Source organism: Dipteris shenzhenensis, chromosome 27 (genome assembly GCF_047967505.1).
Source record: "Dipteris shenzhenensis isolate YYH24624 ecotype China chromosome 27, Dip_SZ_1.0, whole genome shotgun sequence".
Lineage (NCBI taxonomy): Eukaryota > Viridiplantae > Streptophyta > Polypodiopsida > Gleicheniales > Dipteridaceae > Dipteris > Dipteris shenzhenensis.
Window position 1 is genome coordinate 3,295,699 of NC_141622.1, and position 21,687 is coordinate 3,317,385.

Here is a 21,687-nt window from a genome sequence, read left to right on the forward strand (position 1 = left end):
ATGCAACTTCTTCTACTGCCCACGTAGCTAGACCTGCGACAGCTCCGGTCTTGTAACAAGGCGATGACTTGGCGGCGTCTCGTATGTACGTTCCCAGATGGCTTCTTGACACATTGAGGGACAGCAAACAAGATCAACCTCTTGCTGCTCGGACAAGATCAGGGAATAGACAGATGCATGGTCACTTTCTTGATTTTGCACTCCTTGGTACTGCTTGCAATGAAGAGTCTTTGTGCCGTAAAGATGCTTTTGACAGCAAAGAGTGGATGGATGCAATGAGAGCTGAGCTAACATCTATTGCCAAAAATGACACATGGGAATTAGTAGATCTACCTCCTGGCAAGCATGCCATTGGTACCCGGTGGGTCTACAAATGAAAAAGAAAATCTGAAGGCAGCATAGATCGACATAAAGCCTGTCTTGTTGCAAAAGGGTATGCCCAACAACAAGGGATTGACTTTGAGGAGACCTTTGCTTCCACTTCAAGGATTACTACTATCAGATGTGTCATTGCCATTGCAGCCCATCACCATTGGCAAGTACACCAGCTTGACATCAAGACTGTCTTTCTTCATGGGATCCTGCAAGAAGAAGTTTATGTGACACAACCTCGTGGCTTTGAGGTTGTTGGCTCTGAAAACAAGGTATACCGGTTGAGAAAAGCCCTTTATGGACGGAAGTAGGCTCCCAGGGCATGGTATGCTAAAATTCATGCACACTTACTGTCCCTTGGTTTTCAGAACAGCCCCACAGAGACCACTCTTTATGTCCGTGGGAGTGGATCTGATTTTTTAGTGCTGATTTTACATGTGGATACCATGCTGATTACTGGCCCTGATACTCAGCACATTGCAGCTTTCAAGGCTGATTTGCAGCAAGCTTTTGAAATGTCAGACATGGGACAGCTGCACTATTATTTGGGCATTTAGTTTGCTCATGTTGAGGGGGGTATTATGATGTCACAATCCAAGTATATTGGACAGCTCCTTGATCGTTTTCAGTTTGAGGATTGCAAGCCAATCTCTACTCCAGTGGACTCGGGCTTCAAATTTTCAGCTCATGATGGGAGCCCACCATGTGATATCACTCTTTACCAGCAGGTTCTTGGATGTCTCATTTACTTGTGCTACACCAGACCTGACTTATAGTATGTAGTATCCCAGCTCAGGAGGTTCATGCACATGCCCAGTTTACAGCATTGGCAGGCAGTGAAGATAGTCTTCAGATATCTCAGAGGCACTTTCTTCTATGGTGATCAGGGTTCACTTACCATGCATGCTTACACAGATAGTGACTGGGTAGGTTGTTCCGACACCAGAGTGTCAGATACCGGCAACTGTTTTTTGCTTGGTAGTTCATGTATCTCTTGGCTCAGCAAGAAGCAACCAATAGTTGCCACATCCAGTTGTGAGGCTGAGTACAGGGCATCCTTCACTGCTATAGTAGAGTGTGTTTGGCTTCGACAGTTACTTACAGATCTTGGTATCCGCTAGACATCCTTCACTATGGTCTACACTGACAGCCAGAGTGCTTTGGCGATTGCGCGTAATCCAATGTTTCATGTGCGTACCAAGCACATTGAGGTTCACTATCATTATGTCGAGAGCGGTTGTCTGCAGGAGACAGAGAGTTATCCTATCTTCCCACAGAGGACAACATAGCAAGTATGTTTACAAAGGCACTTCCTCGTCCCATGTTCAAAGTCTTTCGACAGGCTTTACACTTGGTTCCCTTTGTTACATGATCTGGCATACCTTGTACATTCATAGGTGGCTATATCCCTTGGGATAAACATGTGCCACCATGACCAGAAAATACCAGGTATTCTGAGACTTCAGCCCATAACATGGAGGGGGGTTTGTAGGCCATCTTCTCTCGATCGTATTGATTCCCTCTGGGCCCTGATATGTGCCATGTAGCTTAGGCCACCTAGTAATTTTAGTGTCTTATGACACCTAGTACTAGGAACCCTGATATTGGCACTTAGGTCACCTAGTAATTTTAGTGTCTTATGACACCTAGTACTAGTTGTACCACTAGGACACTAGGTCCTAGGGTTTCCTTTTATTGTACTTTGTACTTTCATTTCATTCATAGTTGATGAGACGGCTTTCACTCCTTGCTCCACTCTTTGCATCCTTTCGCTTCCGTGAGCCTACACATACCACATTGAGTTTCATGCCATGAAGGATCAGTATGCAAATGATGATGACTTTGCAAGGATTTTTGAACAGTTGGTTGAAGGCCAAAGACATGAGCACTATATTCTTAAGGATGGTTTTCTGATGTTGCATTGCAGACTTTGTGTCACAAAGCAGCTCAAGCCAAAAGTTTTAAGAGAGTCATGCCCCACCATATGGAGAACACAGAGGCATAGATGACACAATAAAAGCAGCGGAGCATTTCTTTTATCGGCCCGCTTTGAGGAAACATGTTAAGGCTATGCTTATGTGAAAGCATGCATCACTTGTTAGAAAGTGAAAGATGACATGCAAAAGGTACCTGGATTATTACATCCACTACCTATCCCAGATTTATCTTGACAGAGCATTGCCATGGATTTTGTGTTTGATCTTCCTCGTACTCTAACGGGACATGATGGGATCTGAACACGAGCTACTTTTCAAAGAAGGTGATTGGGTTCTGGTGCGCTTAAAGAAAGCAAGACGTCGGAATATGAAAGGCAAAGAAAGGATGTACAACAACCTGAATATGAGGTACTATGAGCTATTTCAAGTCTTGCAGAAGATTAATGATGTAGGTTATAGGGTGAAGGTATCTCAGCAATGAACCATTCACAAAGCCTTTCATGTGAGTTTGCTGCTTCTTCACGTCCAGATGGCTCGAGACGTCAGTAGAGGCGTGGGTCACTCTGAAGGATATGTACGAGACAGACAAAACTTCCAGATCTTGCTTCTTCAGCATCAGCTCTACAACCTAGATATGGATGAGGGAGATTCTAAACATAACCACGTCTTACTTAATAGAAGTCTCTTTTTTGAAAAAAATAAAAATAAACAATACCACGTGACGAAGGTCAAAGTGGTGAGGGATCAGTTGGCAACAGTTGGTCAGAAGGTGGACTCGTGCCATTTGGCCTTGATGGTACCGAGGAGGCTACCTCGGAGTTTCAAAAGCTTTGTTATGACTGTGACAGCAAGACAGAGGACCAAACCTCTGACTTTTGAGGAGTTGGCCCATTACTGCTACAGGAGAAAGCTCTATAACAACGACAAAGACGACAAGGCGTTGTTGGCAAAGGATTATGCTAGGGCAAGCCTAACTGTGGCAAGTCCTGAGAGGGGGAGAGCAGTGGAAGAGAGCAAGAGAGTGAGAGAGTAAGAGAGTGACACTCTAGTGCGGGTGTGAAGTGAGAGTGAGCCACACCACAAACTCACTTATGTTTTATTAGGATTAGGTTTACCCTATGACTGTCTTAAGACAGTCATAGGTGTCCTATCTTTAATTCTTTAATTAAGGGTTGGCAATGTGCCTTTACCCCCAACAACCTCCCACCTAAAGGCCAATGTGCCTAAAGGGAAGAAAAGAATAAAAAATTACAGCAATATACAGTTACTGTATACAAGACCATAAAGTAAGAATGGTCTCATCCTAATCCCATGATGTGGCGGCAATGTGCAAACCGCTCTGTAGGCAAGCTCTTAGTGAGCAAATCTGCAGGATTATCATCAGTATGTACTTTCACAAGCTCAAGTCGCTTGTCTTCCAGTACCTCCCTGATGAAATGATATTTCACTTCTATGTGCTTGGTCTTCTGATGAAAGACCGGATTCTTTGCCAACATGATAGCACTCTGACTATCACAATGCAAAACTGGCATGTCACCTGTAATGCCCAAATCTCCCACCAGCCGAGTAAGCCATATTGCTTCCTTGCAAGCCTCAGTGGCTGCAACATATTCAGCTTCTGTGGTTGACAGTGCAACGCATTTCTGCAACCGAGACACCCATGATATAGCACCTCCTGCAAATGTGAAAATATAACCGGTAGTAGACTTCCGGTTATCTGCATTCCCTGCATAGTCTGAATCTGTAAAACCATGCACCAATGCATCCTGCCTGCCATAGCATATGCACAAGTCTTTGGTACCTTTGAGATACCTCAAGACACCTTTCACTGCTTCCCAATGCCGCTTGCCTGGATTTGCCATATACCTGCTGATGACTCCCACCGCAAAAGCAATATCCGGACGAGTGGCAACCATGGCATACATCAAAGATCCAACTGCAGATGCATATGGAACCTTGGCCATTTCAGCCTTATCATCATCTGATCTGGGGCTGTCCTTACTGCTGAGTTTCAAATGTGGAGGCACAGGGGTACTAATGGACTTCCCCCCCTCCATTTTAAACCTCTGTAGTACTTTGTCAATATACTCTTTCTGTGACAGAAACAAAAGTCCCTTGGACCTGTCACGAGTAATACGCATGCCAAGAATATGATTTGCATCACCCAAGTCTTTCATGTCAAAAGACTTATGCAGTTGTTTCTTCAAAGCACTAATCTCATGCTGAGATTTACTGGCAATAAGCATGTCATCCACATATAGAATGAGTAGCATCAAACTGCCATCCTTTGCCCATTTGGTGTACAAGCAATGATCGGTCTCACACCGATGATACCCTTGGGACTGCATGAAGGCATCAAACTTCTTGTACCATTCCCTTGGCACCTGCTTGAGTCCATACAAGCTCCTCTTGAGCTTACACACAAGCTGTTCTTTCCCTTTAACAGCATATCCCTCTGGCTGACTCATATAGATCTCATCATGAAGATCTCCGTGAAGAAAAGCTGTCTTCACATCCATCTGACATAAATCCATGTCATCATGAGCAACAAGAGCTAACACTGCTCTCAAAGTAGTCATCTTGACTACAGGGGAAAAAATCTCATCAAAGTCAATGCCCTTTTCCTGCTTAAATCCCTTGGCAACCAATCTGGCCTTATACCGAGGTAAAGCATTTGAATCCACTTTGACTTTGTAAACCCACTTGCATGGCAAAACCTTTCTGCCTGCAGGTAGCTGCACCAAGTCCCATGTATCATTCTGAAGTAGGGAGTCCATTTCTGACTGCATGGCTTTCTCCCACTTCTTTTTCTCTGTTCTATCCATAGCTTCCTTGAAGCTGGAAGGCTCACCACAATCAGTCAGCATGATAAAATCAGCCACATTATTGGCTCGAGGAACAAACCTGGCAGGAGGCCGTTGTGCACGGGTGCTCCTCCTCACAAAATGTTCCGGATTAGGCTGCTGTCCAGCCTGTTCTTCATGCATGACGGGTGGCTGTACCACCGTATCTGGCTGTTCTACAGCCCCATCTGTTGGCACATCCAGTGGTGCATCATTGGCAAAATTATCTGGCTGATTTTCAGCCTGTATACCCTCTTGAACAGGGTGATCTGCAGCAGGCTGCTGCTGCATATAAATGGGCATTCTTTGTTGTCCAACATCATCATAAATAACCCTCTTGTATTCCACAGGTTGCACGGGTTCCTTGTGTACACTATCTTCTTTAAAGATGACATCATTGCTGCGTATAATCTTCCGTTTAACGGGATCCCATAACCTGTACCCCATTTCACCTTCGTCACCATAACCCATAAAGATGCATCTGATAGACTTTGGATCCAGTTTGGTGCGTAGATCTTTGCGTACATGAGCAAAGCACTCGCAGCCAAATACACGTAAGTGCTTATATGAGGGAGGCTTGCCAGACCACACCTCCTCTGGCACTTTCAACTCCAAAGCCTTATTTGGTGACCTGTTAATAATGTGAACTGCTGTTTGCACGGCTTCTGCCCAAAAGCCATGGGGTAATGTAGCATAAGACAACATACATCGAACCTTCTCCTGAATAGTTCGATTCATCCGCTCACTTGCACCATTTTGAGATGCATTATGAGGGGCTGTGAGTTCCTGTTTAATGCCCTTAGCTTGGCAAAACTGCACAAAAGCATGTGACACATACTCACCCCCATTATCGGATCTGAGGCATTTCAGCCTACGACCTGTCCGATTCTCAACCTGAGCGACAAACCTCTTGAAAGCATCTAAGGCATCTCCCTTATGCTTCAAGAAATAGACCCACACCTTACGTGTGGCATCATCAATGAAAGTAATAAAATATTTTGCACCCCCTAGTGATAACTGTGGCATCTCACACAAATCAGTGTGCACTAGATCAAGTGGTGCTCTATTCTGGGGAGATCTCCTCTTATGAGGAGTCACAGAATGCTTGCCAAAAATACAATGATCACAAGTAGGCAAATCTGAAAAAGAGAGAGGCGGCAGATAACCCAAACGTGACAGTTCTTGCATTCCTTTAACAGACATGTGTCCCAACCGGCTATGCCACAATGAAACCTTTGGCAGCTCGGTTATGGCAACAACATGATTACCCACACTGGAAACATAAAGAGGATACAAAGTATCACTCTTAAAACCCTCAGCCACTACAGTCTGGCCATCAGTAATTACCCATTTGGAATCCCCAAATGTGGTGTGGTAACCACTGTCATCTAATAAGCCAGTGCTAATCAGATTTTTCTTGATTTGCGGCACATGGCGAACACCATCAAGCATAAATGACTGTCCATCAGGAAATACTATCTGTATACTGCCAATCCCTGCTATCTGACATGCATAGTTGTTCCCAAGATGAACAACTCCATGAGAACCTATGTAGGAAGTAAACCACTCCCTATGAGGAGTAACATGAAAAGAGGCACCTGAATCCAAGAGCCAGGTGTGCATGTCATGGCCATCAATAACCAAAGCATGTGCTATTACAGCAGAAGAGCATAAAACATCATGTATGTCACTGTCACTGTCCTCTGCTGCAACATTCACTGCATCCAAGTCATCTGCCTTGGCCTTGCCTTTGCCTTTGCTTGCATTTCCTGCATCCTTTGTTTCAGCCTTCTTGGCTTTCTGATCCCGTATGAACTTGAAGCACTTCGACTTCACATGTCCCTTCTTGCCACAATAAAAGCATTCAATGTCCTTTTTGCCACGGGACTGACTGCGGGATTTGGACTTACTAGCAGATCTCCCCTTCTGCTGAGTCCTGCCTCTGTCCTGTACCTGCAAAGCATTTGAAGACTTGCTGCCCGCATTATTCTTCCTGCTCATCTCCTCCATAAGGAGAGAGCTCTCTACATCAGCATAAATAAGAGTGGCATTCGAGTTTGACAAGGTGGTCTTGAAAGTGTCCCAACTCTCAGGGAGGGTACACAGCAAGAAAGTAGCCTTGAACTCCTCATCAAGGTTCAACCCCTGTGCAATCAGCTGTGTAAAGATAGCATTGAACTCACTCAAGTGTGAGGTCATAGCTGTACCTTCCTTCATGCGAAGATCAACCAGCTTCTTCAGCCAATAAACCTTACTGGCTGAGCTCTTTTGGGCATATAATTCTTCTAGTCTTTGCCATAGACCATAAGAGGTCTTTTCAGCCTGTACATTGAACACAAGAGTGTCTGAAATAGTGAGCATGATAGCTGCCCTCGCGGACAAATCAAGCTCTTCCCAGTCATCAGCTGCCATATCAGATGGCTTGACACCCTTCACCCTTATGGGCTTAGCAATCTTCTTTAACAGAAGTACATTCAAGCACTGTTCTGCCCATAATGCATAGTTATGTGCTCCTTCCAGTTTCTTTATGTTCAGAATTGAAGAATCACCTCCTCCTGATGCCATATCAGATGAGGAAAGTACCTGACTCCCTGGAAGTTAAAAAAAAGCTGAATAAAGGTTCTGATTTCTCAGAAAAGGCCTGCTCTATTCTAGAGCCAGAAGCACTCTCAATGGTGCTGTTTTTTACTGTCAGTAAAATCTGCAGCAAAACAGTAAATGTCCCTGCAACTACTGTACCTTCTGACAAACTGTTCTGAGCTCAGAGAGGCATAAAAAACAGTAATTTCAGACTGCTGCTGCTGCTCAACAAGTGCTTAACAGTGCACAATCATCTGACAAAACCACCAACACTGCTGTAAACACTGCTGTACTGACTGTACTGATCACTTCTCCCACCTCAGATGAGGTATTGCACTGAGTTAAATTGCAGAAACCACTTGACAAACACTCAAAAAACAGTAAATGACCCTTCAGCCTGTCACAAAACCTGCAACAGTAAATGGGATAGATCCCAAGCAATCACCCTTATACCAAGGAGAGAAAATGGATCTGAAGATCTCTGTCGGTAACTCAAGTGCTATCAGACAAAGTCTGGGCAAAAGCCCCTTGATCTGACACCTGAATCAAGTGGAGAACACCTCAACACTGAGGTAGCATGCAATATGAAATCTCTCTGACACTTGTACCTGACAATGTGCAATGCGTAGACTGCCCCTGTGTACTCAGTAACAACACAAATCACAAAGTACAAACACCAAGAAGAAAATCTTTTGAGCACTGTCAACGATGGGCAGTTAGGGACCGAGTAAACTCGATGCGCCCTGACCAAGCGTGGCTCAACTGAGATTTTCAAAGTGCGTACAAAGAATGTGACCTGCAACAAATGTCACCAAATGCACTGCGGAAACAAAGCAAATGTGTGCTCCCTGGCTACACACTGCCTCAAGGCATATACTGCAAACACATCCAGGCAAAAGCCCTTTGAAATGGTCACCCAAAACTGAGAATTGTACTCAGTAAATGCATAGAAGCCTCTGCAAAACAAGCATCTGACCTTCCTGAAGTACAAGTAACTGCACAAACATCACCACTGCAAAGTCCCTGCTGTACTTTTGTCCCTGCAGAGTACCTGTGTACTATTGGTGCCTGATAGCAGGCACGCTTCCCCCCAAAACGAGTCTTGCAGCAGAAAGTGTACCTGCGGGTGAACAAGACTGCCGTACAAAATGCTAAGACTCCCGTACAAAGTTGTACGGCAGTCCGTACGGCTGTACGGACAGTCCGTACAGCTGATGTATGAATGGCTGCACACAGCAGCTATGCTGCTGTACTGCAGCAGCTTGACGACGCCCACGCCCGCAACAAAGGCCTGCAGCCCTACGAAAAATGCGCCGCCTTAGATCTGCCGTAAGAAATGCCCTGCCCTTGGAGGTGACCTGCAAAATGCGCCGCGCAGAAGTCCTGCAGCCCGCGACCGCGCCTTTACTCTGATGCCCTCGAAAACGCGCCGCCTGCAAACTGATGATGCCCGCACCCGCGACCACGCTGTCGCCCTGTAGGCGAAAATGCGCCGCCGTACGGCTCTGCGCCGTGGTCCGCTGCGGCGTCGAGCCCGTCCGTACGGTCGTACGGACGACGTACGTCCGTACGGATCTGTCCGTACGTCCGTACGGTACGGATGAGGAAGGCAGATGAGGCTAGGGAGAGAAGGCTTGATAGGCTCTGATACCAGTTGAGAGGGGGAGAGCAGTGGAAGAGAGCAAGAGAGTGAGAGAGTAAGAGAGTGACACTCTAGTGCGGGTGTGAAGTGAGAGTGAGCCACACCACAAACTCACTTATGTTTTATTAGGATTAGGTTTACCCTATGACTGTCTTAAGACAGTCATAGGTGTCCTATCTTTAATTCTTTAATTAAGGGTTGGCAATGTGCCTTTACCCCCAACAAGTCCAAGAAAGACGACTTTGATGACGAGGACACTTCCAAGAGGAAGCAGAAGAAGTGCTTCTATTGTGACATGCCAGGACATTTTGCGGAGGACTGCAGAAAGAAGAAGGTGGATCAAAAAAACAAAAGGAAGGACTCTGACTCAGATTCAGAGGGTGATACAAAGGCCAAAGCAAATGTGGTAATTGAAGAGTTGTTCCTGGTGACATCTCCATGTGTTACTGAGGTCAAATATGCCGACTTAGAAACCACAGTGATGATGTCTGACATTGAGATATGGGTCGACGAGGAGTCAGACACCTATGTGAAGGTGAAGGACAGCATGGAGTGCTTGGTATCTTCCAAGTACGTGGCTGTTGACACTGACACGAGGGTGGATTCCATGGAGTGCCTTGGGGTCTCATGTTTAGATGGATGTTGTACTCTTGAAGGGGACAATACAAGATTACGCAAGCTATTGGTATGTGCCTCGATGAGGTGCATGGTTTGCTTTCAGAGCAAGCACACAGGTAGTACGACGATCTGGTATGTACATGATGTTCTTCATTTGAGCCTTTATAGCATGCTATGGAGAGACTTTGCTCTTCATTTGTCTCAGGTATGTGAGATTGGAAGGAATTGGCCTTCTTTGAAGGCAGAATGGGAAGTGTGGGTGCTTCTTCAAATCTCGTACGTAGATTGCTGGAAGGTGATGGACGAGGTGTACCGAAGCCAGAAGAATACCTGCTTGAGAGCTCAACGAGAGTTTGTGGTCCAGGTTATCTAGAGATATTCATTTGTTGCAGACCTTGTCAAAAGGACGGGTGGAAACAGACCCTCCGAGCATGGTGCCTGGAAGACTTCAAGTTGTTCACTCATTATGAGGGGGACAATTGGAAGACTGTGGCGGTTGGAGTGCTCGATTTCAAAGGCGGGAATGTGACTAAAGGTGGTGGTAGGAGATGGACATGTGTACCAAAGATGGTGTGCAGAAGTGGAACCAGACTTGGTGGAGCAGGAGCCACTGGATGAAAAGCCAGGAAAGCATTTCGACATCGAAATACTCCAGAGGACTATGACCAGGGAGTCACTGGAGCATCGTCATCGACGTGTTGGCATTGGGCCGAGATGTGTCGGTGAAAGGGGGTGTTGGAAAGGTCACCTTCCCATCTGTAAGCATGGGGGGGTTGAACCTAGGGTTTGAGAGACTGACACATGAGCAGCAGCATGGCTGCCATGTGGGCAAGAATCAAAGAGAGAAAAGTATCCCGGGCAGATGGTGCCTGCATGGCGGGCCAAGTGGAGAGGGCAGGGTCATAGCCTGCAAACAGGCCTGGAACATGGAGACACATGGTGGGCGACATCAGCGAAGGTACGGCTGCAGTACAGCAGCATGACGGAGCTGTTGGAGCAGGTTCAGAGGGCTGGAAAAAGCCTGAGCAAGGGCAGAACCAGCAGGACAGAAGGGGCAGAGGTGGAGGCTATGGTGGGCCAGCCACTTGGCCATAGATGTGTCCAAGGGTAGGGTCCAATGGGGGCTGCCCTTGGGGTCTGACAGCAGCCCAAAAGGGCCTGGCAGAGGCCCTTATATAGGGCTTGGAAAGCAGCCGACCATTCGGTTGGTTAGGGCTGCAAGCCAACCAGCCAGTCGGCCCATTTAGGGCTGGCTGGTCGGTCAATTTTACAAGGGGCTCAGCCCTTATAAAAGGAGGGCCTCCAGCCCTCATTCAACATCATCTGGAGCAGCCCTCTGACAGCAGATAGGAGCAGCAAGAAGGCTAGCCTTGGGCCTATCCACAGGAGGTGAAGGTGATCCTGAAGGAGCTGCAGACTGAGCTTGAGTGGCAGCCCACCTAGGCTGGTTTCCAGACGGCAAGGTCGAGAAGATCTTTGTCACCACCAAAATTTATTTCTCCAAGGTCAAACGAGGATCCCGTGCTGCAAAAAAAAGGAGGGGTGGAAACACAAAGACGGGAGAGAAAGGAAAAGGGTGAGGCTTAAAACTCAATTGAAAAGTCAACCAAGAGCTCAGGCAAAAGGCTGCTTTGAGCTTGAAATATTTGACAAAAAATACATAGAAAAATCCAGTTAAGCCTTCATGAAGCTTACAACAAAGGGATTGAAGAAACCAAATGACCAGTCTTGGGCATAGCTAAGTAAGAAGAGCCAAGTTTTAGTAGGTTGTGACGTTGCTCCAAACTCACTTGAGCTAAATTACCTCTAGTACACATGGCCCATTCCAAGAGCAAAGCTACCAAGGCTCTTATGAGCAGATCGATAAGTAGAGCTATTGCTTCCCAAAAACACAACAAATTTTAGGCGTCTCACACTAGTCTAAGGGGCGTGGAGCTCATACAAATAGAGGGGGCTCCATGAAGGCACAAAATCAAGGCAAAGTAGAGGGGAAAAAGTGGGTGCAAGATGGAGGGGGAGAAGGGTTGCAAGCGAGGGGTGATAGGGAGGGGAAGGTTGCACTGGGGGGCAGGGAGCTCATGCTCTAGTCTCCATCCGGGTGAAATCCTAGTTCTTTGAGTTATTCCTATGCACAACACACGTCTTCTTTTCCCTGCCACTGCTTGAGTTGGGTCCTCATTTAAGAGGGGGTGTTTGGAATAGTGTAATGACAATATTATAAAGAGAGTTATAAAGGGAATAGAGCACCTAATCCTACACCTGAGGGTGAACTTGTATGTATTAATGTTCTTCTTTACAAATGATACCTTGTTATTTAAAAAATGGAAGGAAAGAGACTCCACTAATAATCCATAACCTTCTCTGTTATAACCTACAAGTTGAAGAAAGGCTAATAAGGTAAATGAAAAGGCACTAATAACATCAAAGCAAAAGGGGGGGGAAATTGACCATCAAACTAGATATAAAGATCAAAGGAACTCGTCAATCAGGATAAGTAATTGAATGTGTGATTTATGATAAGAAAGAAATGGCTCATTACCACACTAAGGTAAACTAGTTGAGTATGTGACCTATGCTAAGAAAGATATGACCCATTATCAAATAAGATAAAAAGGTCCAAGAACATATGATTACGTGTGTCTAAATATGCACAGACATGTGTGTGTCTACATGTGCATGCATGTATGGATGCTTGCACACTATCCTAATTGACAGCGAAGTGATAGAGGGAGAGAGAGTGCACATGATATAGCTACCTGTACATTGAGTGTATTGACAATGAACATGAAGATATTGCACTAGGTAAGTAGAGGGTACATGTACAAGACCTATTTGTGGATTTCGTTTGGTGCATATGATAGCATCCAAAATTGAAAAGAAAACTGAAAGAAATTAGAGTAGTATGTGCATGCATGAGCACAATGACTAAGTAGCAAAAGCGTGTACAATGAGTACAAGTTGCAATCCTATACATATCGTGTATTTTCCCCTTTAAAGTTGTGGGTCATCCTTCACCTTTGGGAACGAAACCTAGAAAAGAGGCCGAAGGGAAGAGGAAGGAAATATGTTGAAAGTAAAGTCCACCTAGATCAAAGACTGGTTGATCGAATGATGACTGCGTGAATGATACTGTGTATGGTTGTGTGTTGAATATCTCAAGGTTGAACATGTCATGAGTCATCATGGACTGTGGACCTACTCTGAATAAGAGGCATCTGGATGTGAAGCTAGTTGATGTAGCTATGAAGATGTGATTTAGTAGGTTGTGGCATACAAGAGTGTCACCAACCCAAAATAATTGTCAGCAATGTGCGAGGTATGCTACAGTAGAGAAATCTCTATCATATGATGCAGGGTCAAAGAAGACCGCATAGTCGCTGTGGACAAAATGATCCAGGGGCTGAAAATATGGGGCCGAAGGTGCAAGTATGATATGCTGCTCTATTAAAGAAGAGGCCTGTATAAATGACAAGGTATGGCAGCCTGTCAAGCTTGTATGCTCAACTGCCATGAGTTGAGGGTCGTCTGATGTGTGCATGGCTAAACATCCATCAGCATGGGATGTAGCATTTGCCAAAGGCTTGTTGAGAAGGAGATGACAGTGTAAAGGCCTAGAAGCTTGAAATACAATTGAAACTGCATAAGATGTCCCCAAGACATATGAGGTGTCGAATACTAATCAAGGGACTCATTTGTAATCGTGGATCCAACCACTGATGTGCATCAAAATTATGGACTATATACGACAACCATAAGTGCATGGTGAAACACTAAGTCTCCCTAGGTTGCACTATGGTTGAACCTGAAGATGTCCACTACATTGGAGCAGGACCGCACTGATGCATAGGTATCCTTGGCCGAGGAATGATCTATTGATAGAAAAAGGTGTTGATCACTGGTGCAATGTGGCATGACTGAGCCAATGTTGAAACGTCCTAAAGATTGATTTGTTGATCTAAATTACTCATGGAAACTATGTCTAGAGATGTGATATACTCCATATATCAGAGGTGAAAGCATCGGTCATGGATGCTGGAATGGAATCACCTCAAGAGTTGCATGTGCTGGGGCATATATCTCCACATGCAGTTGGAGATGTGAGTGCCTTGTACTGAGGACTTACCTGCTAAATAATTGCATGATCATAAGTGAACTCCTACTGAGTATTTGCATCTATGGCAAAAGATGGAGTCAGATCCATGCATGAGTATGATGGCTCTACATCACTAGAATTAGACTACGCTGATGTAGATGAGAATGCCTCATACTGAGGACCCGATTGTCAAATTTGCCTCATGCTAGGGGCTTAATGCCGAATGTGCCTCGTGTTGAGAGCTTACCGAGAAGTGTGCCTCATGTTGAGGACTTACAGTCGAATGTGGCTCATGCTGAGGGCCTACCGACAAGTGTGCATGAACAGAAACTGCGGGCTGATCCATGCTAACATGTGAAGTATTTGCATCCAATCGCTCAAGGCTAATGATGCTCGAGTCAGCATCATACATTGGTACATACCGTGTGGTAATAAATGGTCGAACAAGGTTCTCTTTCCCCTCTCACGAATCTCATCCAAAGTCATGATTGGTGTATCATCAACTGTGTGATGCGAATAGCTCCATGATGGAGGCGGTTTGGTGCTCTATGCAAGAGGCCTACCCTTGTACTAGCAGCGAGAGTGTCTACCCATGAACGTATGTGTGCCAAGGATAAAGCCTGTAATAAATGTCAAGCTAGCCAAGAGGTTGTACAAGGCTTATGTATGTGTGCGAAAACCAATGCCAAAAATAGTCAACAAATGTGATCGTAAATGGGTGGCATGTGTGCATGCAAGAAGAATGCAACAATCATGAATCCAAGAAGGAGAACTATGCCAAGTGTCACACTAAGGTGCTGAAGTGCTAAATTCCAAGAGACTGAGCTGGTGTCAGTGTGTGAATGTATATTCGATGATCGTTCCGAAGGGATTGACACCGATGGGAACTAATCGGGTAATGTGGTAATGGCTGACTTGGCTTAGCGGAGTTGGATCTCCTCTATGTCAGTGCTAGTCTACAACTAGATTACATGTCGAATCGCAAAATGTAGCAAATGAATTTTATCTTGATTCGTTTTAAGTGCTGGGTGCATTGCAAAGGATCAGGAGGTGGTCTCGATGATGAAGATTGCATGATGCTGACCTGTGGAAATGTCAAATGGCAAAACTAAGGTGCTCAATGTGTAGAACATGATTTGGTGATCATTTTTCCTTTTAACAGCTCTACGAAATTCCCTCCCGGAAGGATAGGCCAAACTTTGATCCCAAGAAGGCCCAAAAATGATGATGTGGCCTGGAGGGTGATGTCACAGAGTGTGTCACATGCTGAATTCACTGTGTGCCTATGGAGAGGGTACAGTGCCTAGCAAGGGCTATAACATGTGGCAACTAAGGTGGATGCTGATCGGTAGCTTACATGGCAAAATGAGTGGATGTGCTGAATAGGCACTGATGACATGGCACATGTGAATAAGGTTGACACATGTCAAAAATGGAACTAAAGTTAAAGCAAACCAAACCACAGTTAAGCTTATCTTACCCAACCCTAATGGCTTACCTAGGATTAACTTGACTTAACCTAGGTGCAAGCTTATCTGCCATGTGGCAAGATAAGGTGCATTCACTAAGCCTAAGGTCAAAATTGACCTAACCCTAGTTTAAACTAATCTGCCATGTGGTGCATAATGGTGCACCAGAATCCATGAGATTCCAATAAAATATCGAAAAGATTATGTTGACAAAGAAGCCTCTGTCGTGTTGCGTCTGCGTGTTTTGTGGAGCTATGTAGAGAAATATTGATACTATGCAAGCTTGCAGGTGTTGCAGTTGGTCAAGAGCCAATGTTGAAGGCATTGCTGCCTTCATTGTAGGAGTCACAGTTGAGGAGGATGGAGGTTGAGGGCTCTGTTGCTATCGTTCGAGCCATGAGGGTTTTCGTGCAAGGAGGGCTACTCATAGAGGGAGTGGGGCTTTGATGCCATGATAGCAAAAGTGAGAGAGGGAGAGAGAGAGAGAGAGGAGTGCACATGATATAGCTATCTGTACACTAAGTGTATTGACAATGAACATGAAGATATACAGGTGAACCCCTTAGGGTTAGGGTTAGGGTTTGCCCCTATACCCTATGTAGATAGTGAAATTTACACTACCTTTAACACTAATTGATTTATGATAAGAAGGAAATGGCTCATTACCACATTAAGATAAACCAGTCAAGTATATGACCTATGCTAAGAGAGATATAACCATATCAAATAAAATAAACGAGTCCAAGAACATATAATTACGTGTGTCTATATATTCACATGGGTCTATATCTACATGTGCGTCCATTTATGCATGTGTGCCTGCATGCATGAGTGTCTGCATCCATGTGCAGCCTACTTGTGTGTGTGTGTGCATACGTGCATGCATGTGTGTGTGTGTGTGTGTGTGTGTGTGTGTGTGTGTATGCATGTGTGTGTGTCTACATGTGCGTCCATGTATGCATGTGTGCATGTGCACATGAGTGTATGCATACATGTACACCTTGCTTCTTATATATATATATATATTGTGTGTAGCAGGGAGCTTAAGGCCCAGGTCCTCAGATGCCACAAGCTTGGAGAGGGCTTTGAGGCATTTAGCTTTCATAGAGTGACTTAGGGAGCAAGACCCATCCTATCATTGGCTTGCATGCCATTATAAGTGTGTGTGGCTTGAATTCTAGGCCATCGAGATTCACAAAGTAGAGTTTTCTTATCGATGTCCTAGGGCATGATGAGTAGTATAAGGAGACACAATGACTCAATAGTGTTTTCATACCAGAGTGTGTAGGTCTATAGGGACACAACTTCAATGGTCGAGGGATGGGCAGGCAAGTGTACTAGGGGAAGGATGGGCTATTGTTGTCCTTGTTTCAATGCTTTTGAGAGCACATTCTCCCCCCCTTATGGTTAGCTTTTTAGGAGATCTTTGACTCAGGATCCCTTCATCTGTGCTTGAGTAGAGGATGGATTTGTTTGTATATGCCAATGGAGACCGATTACTTTGTCAGATCTGGCCTATAAGAGCTTAGCCAAGGTCTTGCACGTCCAATTGCAACCCCACCTCATAGATATCAGCGACGACGATACTCAAAATTGGTTTTGTCCAAAGGTGCAATATCCTATAGAATATCTTCACTTTCTGGGAGGTTATTAATTGGGCCTGAGAGAAGTCAGAGCTTCTTGCAATCCTTCTCTAAAGACCTATGACAAGGTGGAATGGTCTCCAACAGTTGGGTTTCTCAGGTAGATTCAAGGGGTCTCAACCTTGTATGGAGAAATTTATAGCCAAATTCCCATTTGGGGATACACAAGGGATCTATTCATGCTATTTTGGTGAGTTTACCAGGGTTTCCCTTTAGCTTCCTTCATGTTTATAAGCTGTGGCCTACTTCTTTAGATCTCAGGCAATAAGACTCACAGGATGCACCTCTCAATCCATCAAGAGGAGGAGTTTCTTGAATCCGAGTTGAAGCACTATTCTTGGAGGGCTCAATAGAGATTTTGGAGGGGGTCAAGAGAGCACTAGACTTATTGTGAGTCCTTGAGAAATAGGATTAGCTCGGCCAAATTAGTTGCCTTTCTCTTAGCAACTAAGGAGGTTCAAGAGATCCAAAATTCGGGGGCTATTCAAGACTTCAATTGGATACCGTGTGGCCACAATGTTGGGTACCATAGTTATCAAGTGGGCATTGATATTTAAGTAGAGCAATAGATAGCCCTAGTATTAGGGAGCATTTGATGCAAGCTTCTATACTTGAGCTCAGTGAAACTCTCCCTAGCAAGTATGTACCTTGTGATCAACCAGGCTCTCTTGGATATGGCTTGGTGTATTGCCTCGTATTGGTGTTTTCACAAGAGATGCATGGGGTAGCATAGGCTAGTGCACAACTTCTTATGGGCAAGATCGGATGGCACTCATAACATTAGAGCTTGGGTGGCTTGGCAAACAGTGATTTGACCTGTAGCTCAAGGAGTTATTGGCATCATTGACCCTCAGATGCAGAGGAGACTCTTGCTAGGCAAGTTGGTGGTATGCGGTCTTACCCTAGGCTCCAAGCCATGGAACAGTGAGGACTTCTTAGGGACACACGCCATACAAGTGGAAAGTGGCAACAATCTTACATATGGATATTTTCAGAGGCACCCCATAGGGAATGACTCCACCCAAATGAGGAGCCTTCTTAAGGTTTTGGAAGTGCTTGTTTTGGGGACTCATCTAGGCTAGACCCACATGCCGAGAGAAGTTTGATCGGCACACGAGCATCTGGTGCTTGAAGGTTCGAGATTTGGAGGGACTCCTGCTAGGACAACAATCACATATTGGCTAGGCATAGTGGGATAGTGGCTTGGTGATGTCCTTCAAGATATGGAAATAGCTTTGTTTGGAAGTGGAGGCCAAGCTGTAGGAATTCTAGGGCTGGCCTCTTTGCGAGACCCAATGGGATTCGGGTGAGTGATTTTGGCCTACTTGAGTAGGGAACACCAATAGGATGGAGGAGGTGCCATTTTTCTCCTACATAGCCTGCATTGGCCGATGCATATAGCTTGATGCAGTAGCCTTGACCCCCTTGAAGGAGAATCATTGAGTTGAGAAGGAGGTTCCTCATGTGGTTATTTTATGATTCTGGTCACATCATGGGCTAGCTTGAGACCTCAAAATATCTCATACTTCTTTTGGATGGTAGCTCATGGATGTTTGCCCATACCCCCTTGGCTAGAGCAAATGCTAGGGAATGGCAGTTACCATTGCTGCATAGACAAAGTGTTATAGACAATACCCCATTGTTCCTTCACAGAGGATTTGGACAACTACTTTTAGGATTGTGGCTAGTGACAAAACATCCGGGCCTCGAGATCTATGAAGCGCTCTAGGGTGGATGGAACTTATGTGGAAACATGATAGCCATATTGGCCTTTGAATTTAAGTTCATGTTTTCTCCCATCTCAATGTCGAATCTCATAGCATCCTTTGAACTTGAGGATTTAGTGCGCGGGACCTTGCACCGAGTATGAGCTTAAGGTTGAGGTCCCAGATGATACTGACAGTGCGGGACTAGTGGGGCTGGTTAGGACATTATTGGAAGCGCTATCCTCCGGTTTGGGTTCAATTCTTATCACCCTCCCAAACTTCAAGTGCATGTGTATCCTACTCCACCGAGCTACCCAATCAGAATTAGCCATTGTGCCCTCTTGACGCTTGACGCGTAAGTCGCTGCATTAACCATATGACAACTGATAAAGCACCGACCGAATACAACAGCAAGTGTCGAGTTGCTGTGTTACCAATAAAGCAATAAGTCCTCAAAGCAAGGGTTGACCTCTGAAGTGATAGCTGTGAGTTCATTAACTACCACGTGGAGTTAGGTGAGGTAGGTGGGGTTAGGTGGCCAACAGTCAGTCCATGTGCCAATCGTTGTGTTATATAGCAACAATTGTTTGAGTCGTTGCTTTAAATTTATAACAGCGCTGACTCCCAGTCTAGCATAATCGTTGATTAGTTTTTGATGCTCTTTGGAGGTTTTGAAGTTTCTGTTTGAGGTCTGAGAGCACCAATGGAACTACACTACCTAATCTACCTATTTCAAACAAAAAAGCACAAAAAACAACCACTTGAAAGCATCAAAATGAGGATTTTTGAAGGTGGTGACTGAGAACACACTCTTGTGCCAACTTGAATTAATTCAAACTCATTTTTGTGTGTTTGTGAGTGAAATGTGACTCCATATCCTTCATGTTTGTACAAGTCTTTCTGTATTTGAAGAATAAAACATTGAATGGAACTGATTTGACGAGGTGGAGCACGCGGGCTCGAGTCTAGAGATAGCCTGCAGATAGGAGGAGTACCTTGTGGTAAGATCAGAGGACCACACCATGGGTGGGACTCTGGATCTATCTCTCTTTTGTATTGTTTCTATAGCTTTGGACGGAAATATATTATTATGGTGGTTTCTCTATGTGGATGGTTCATTGTCTATTGATGAGTCTGCACATCTATTCTATGCACATTAAGTTAAGAAGTTTGTGATTCCACACCCCACACCACACTGTGTGAGCTCCTGGGCTATTCTATTAGTCTTCCGTTGTGCGTACCCTTTGTTGGTCGATTTCTAACGCATGCACCATACCCTCTCTTCGGTGTTCACGCTGCAAGAGCGTGAGGTCATCATTAGGTATGTCCTGGTGCCCTTTAGTGTGCCCCTCATGCTCATGAAATTAGACCTGTCCATGGCTTTACGAAATCTCACCACCGTCGGCCTCGTGGGTGCGTCATCCTTCTTTACTCTCAATGCTTCCTCGAGGGTGAGATAAATGCCCATTTCGGTGATCAAGGCCTTAGCATCCACCATCGGGGCGTCCCCTACTGCCAGGGCCTCTCACTAACACATTTAGAGCCTTGCTGCTCCATCTCTTCTGCTCCTTTAGAGCATTTGAGATAAATTCTTTGTTTGGGACTGCTGCACCTCTTCCTTCCATTCTGACTTTGCCTCTCCCCTTTAGTAATTTGCTGAGTGAATTCAGCGTGTTTCCCCTGGATATTGGCCTGCAGGGCTGCCACGTCTTCTCTAAACTTTTCATTTGCTGATTTGAACTCTTCTAGTGACTTGTTTGTTTTTTCCTCCTTCAGTGCTTGGAGGGATTAAACCTGCTTCTTGATGGTATTCAGCTCCTCATTTAAGGGTTGCTGAATGTCCCCCTCTTCACAATGCATGCATGTTCTCAATTCCTTGTTCTCCATTTTGAGTGTTTTGCCCAGATTCTTGATCAGTAAGGCATAGTGGCTGGTTTTTTCCTGTAGTGCTCAGGCCATTGTCCTCCTGCACTTTATGTAATTCGCTCTCCCATTGTGTTTGCATTTCCCCTTTCCATTTGTTCATGTCAGCTTGCCTGTGAACCCTTATCTTGTGCATGAGATCATACCCTTTAATCTCACCTATTTTCTTCTGTAAAAGCTCAATTTAAGTGTCCTGCATTTTGCATATCTTTCTCTATAATCTACTAGTTGAAGATTGATGAAATTAATGATTTGTGCAATTCATTTTGTTTAGGTACCGACTCAAGTCATTGAAGATTGTCTTAAAGGGCAAGGTTTCTGTCTCCTAACAGAGTGTAGCATTGTTTCCAATGCAATGGCTCAAGAGACTTCATGGACTATCTGGGATAGCGGTGAGTGGTGGATGCTTTTGGCTGCTCAAAGTATGGCTTTGGGAACGGTCATGGTCCGTTGGCTTTGCCAATTTGCTGACCCAATTATGGCCACAGGATGGGTATGCTCAAGTTCTTTGCTCTTTCCAAATCTAATCCAGCGTATATGAATCTTATCACAATGATGGGAGTAAAATTTGTTCTTGTTAAAGTTGGGTTTGTGTGGAACAAATATTTTAAAAGGATGTTTTATTTTTTATGCATGGTTTATTCTCTTTGTATTTGATGAAAGCACTCAAAGAGAATATGTACTATGAAAAAGGGCATACAAGGTCAAGAAAAATAATTGATTTTAGTGGATAAGTGATTGTTGTGCTGTCGTTGGTCTTGAAGAGCATGTTTCAGCGCTGTCATTGGAAGTCATATTTTCTTGCATAATTTTAGAGTAGTTCTTGCGTTCCAAAAAGAGGCATATGAATTTGATGTTTTT

The 21,687-nt window shown here is 44.8% G+C and overlaps 1 protein-coding gene across 4 annotated transcripts in view; it reads left to right on the forward strand.

The window, feature by feature from the left end:
- The window catches only part of LOC147883745 (nodulin MtN21 /EamA-like transporter family protein), an 85,697-nt gene that overhangs the window by 38,794 nt on the left and 25,216 nt on the right, over positions 1-21,687 (forward strand). For all 4 annotated transcript variants that reach the window (XR_015543679.1, XR_015543678.1, XM_087398836.1 and 1 more), the window contains exon 4: positions 21,101-21,319. Coding sequence is in view for 2 of the 4 variants with exons in the window: in XM_087398836.1 (XP_087254962.1) it covers positions 21,101-21,319 (219 nt within the window). In the remaining 2 variants the exon portion in view is untranslated. The remainder of the gene's footprint in view (positions 1-21,100; positions 21,320-21,687) is intronic.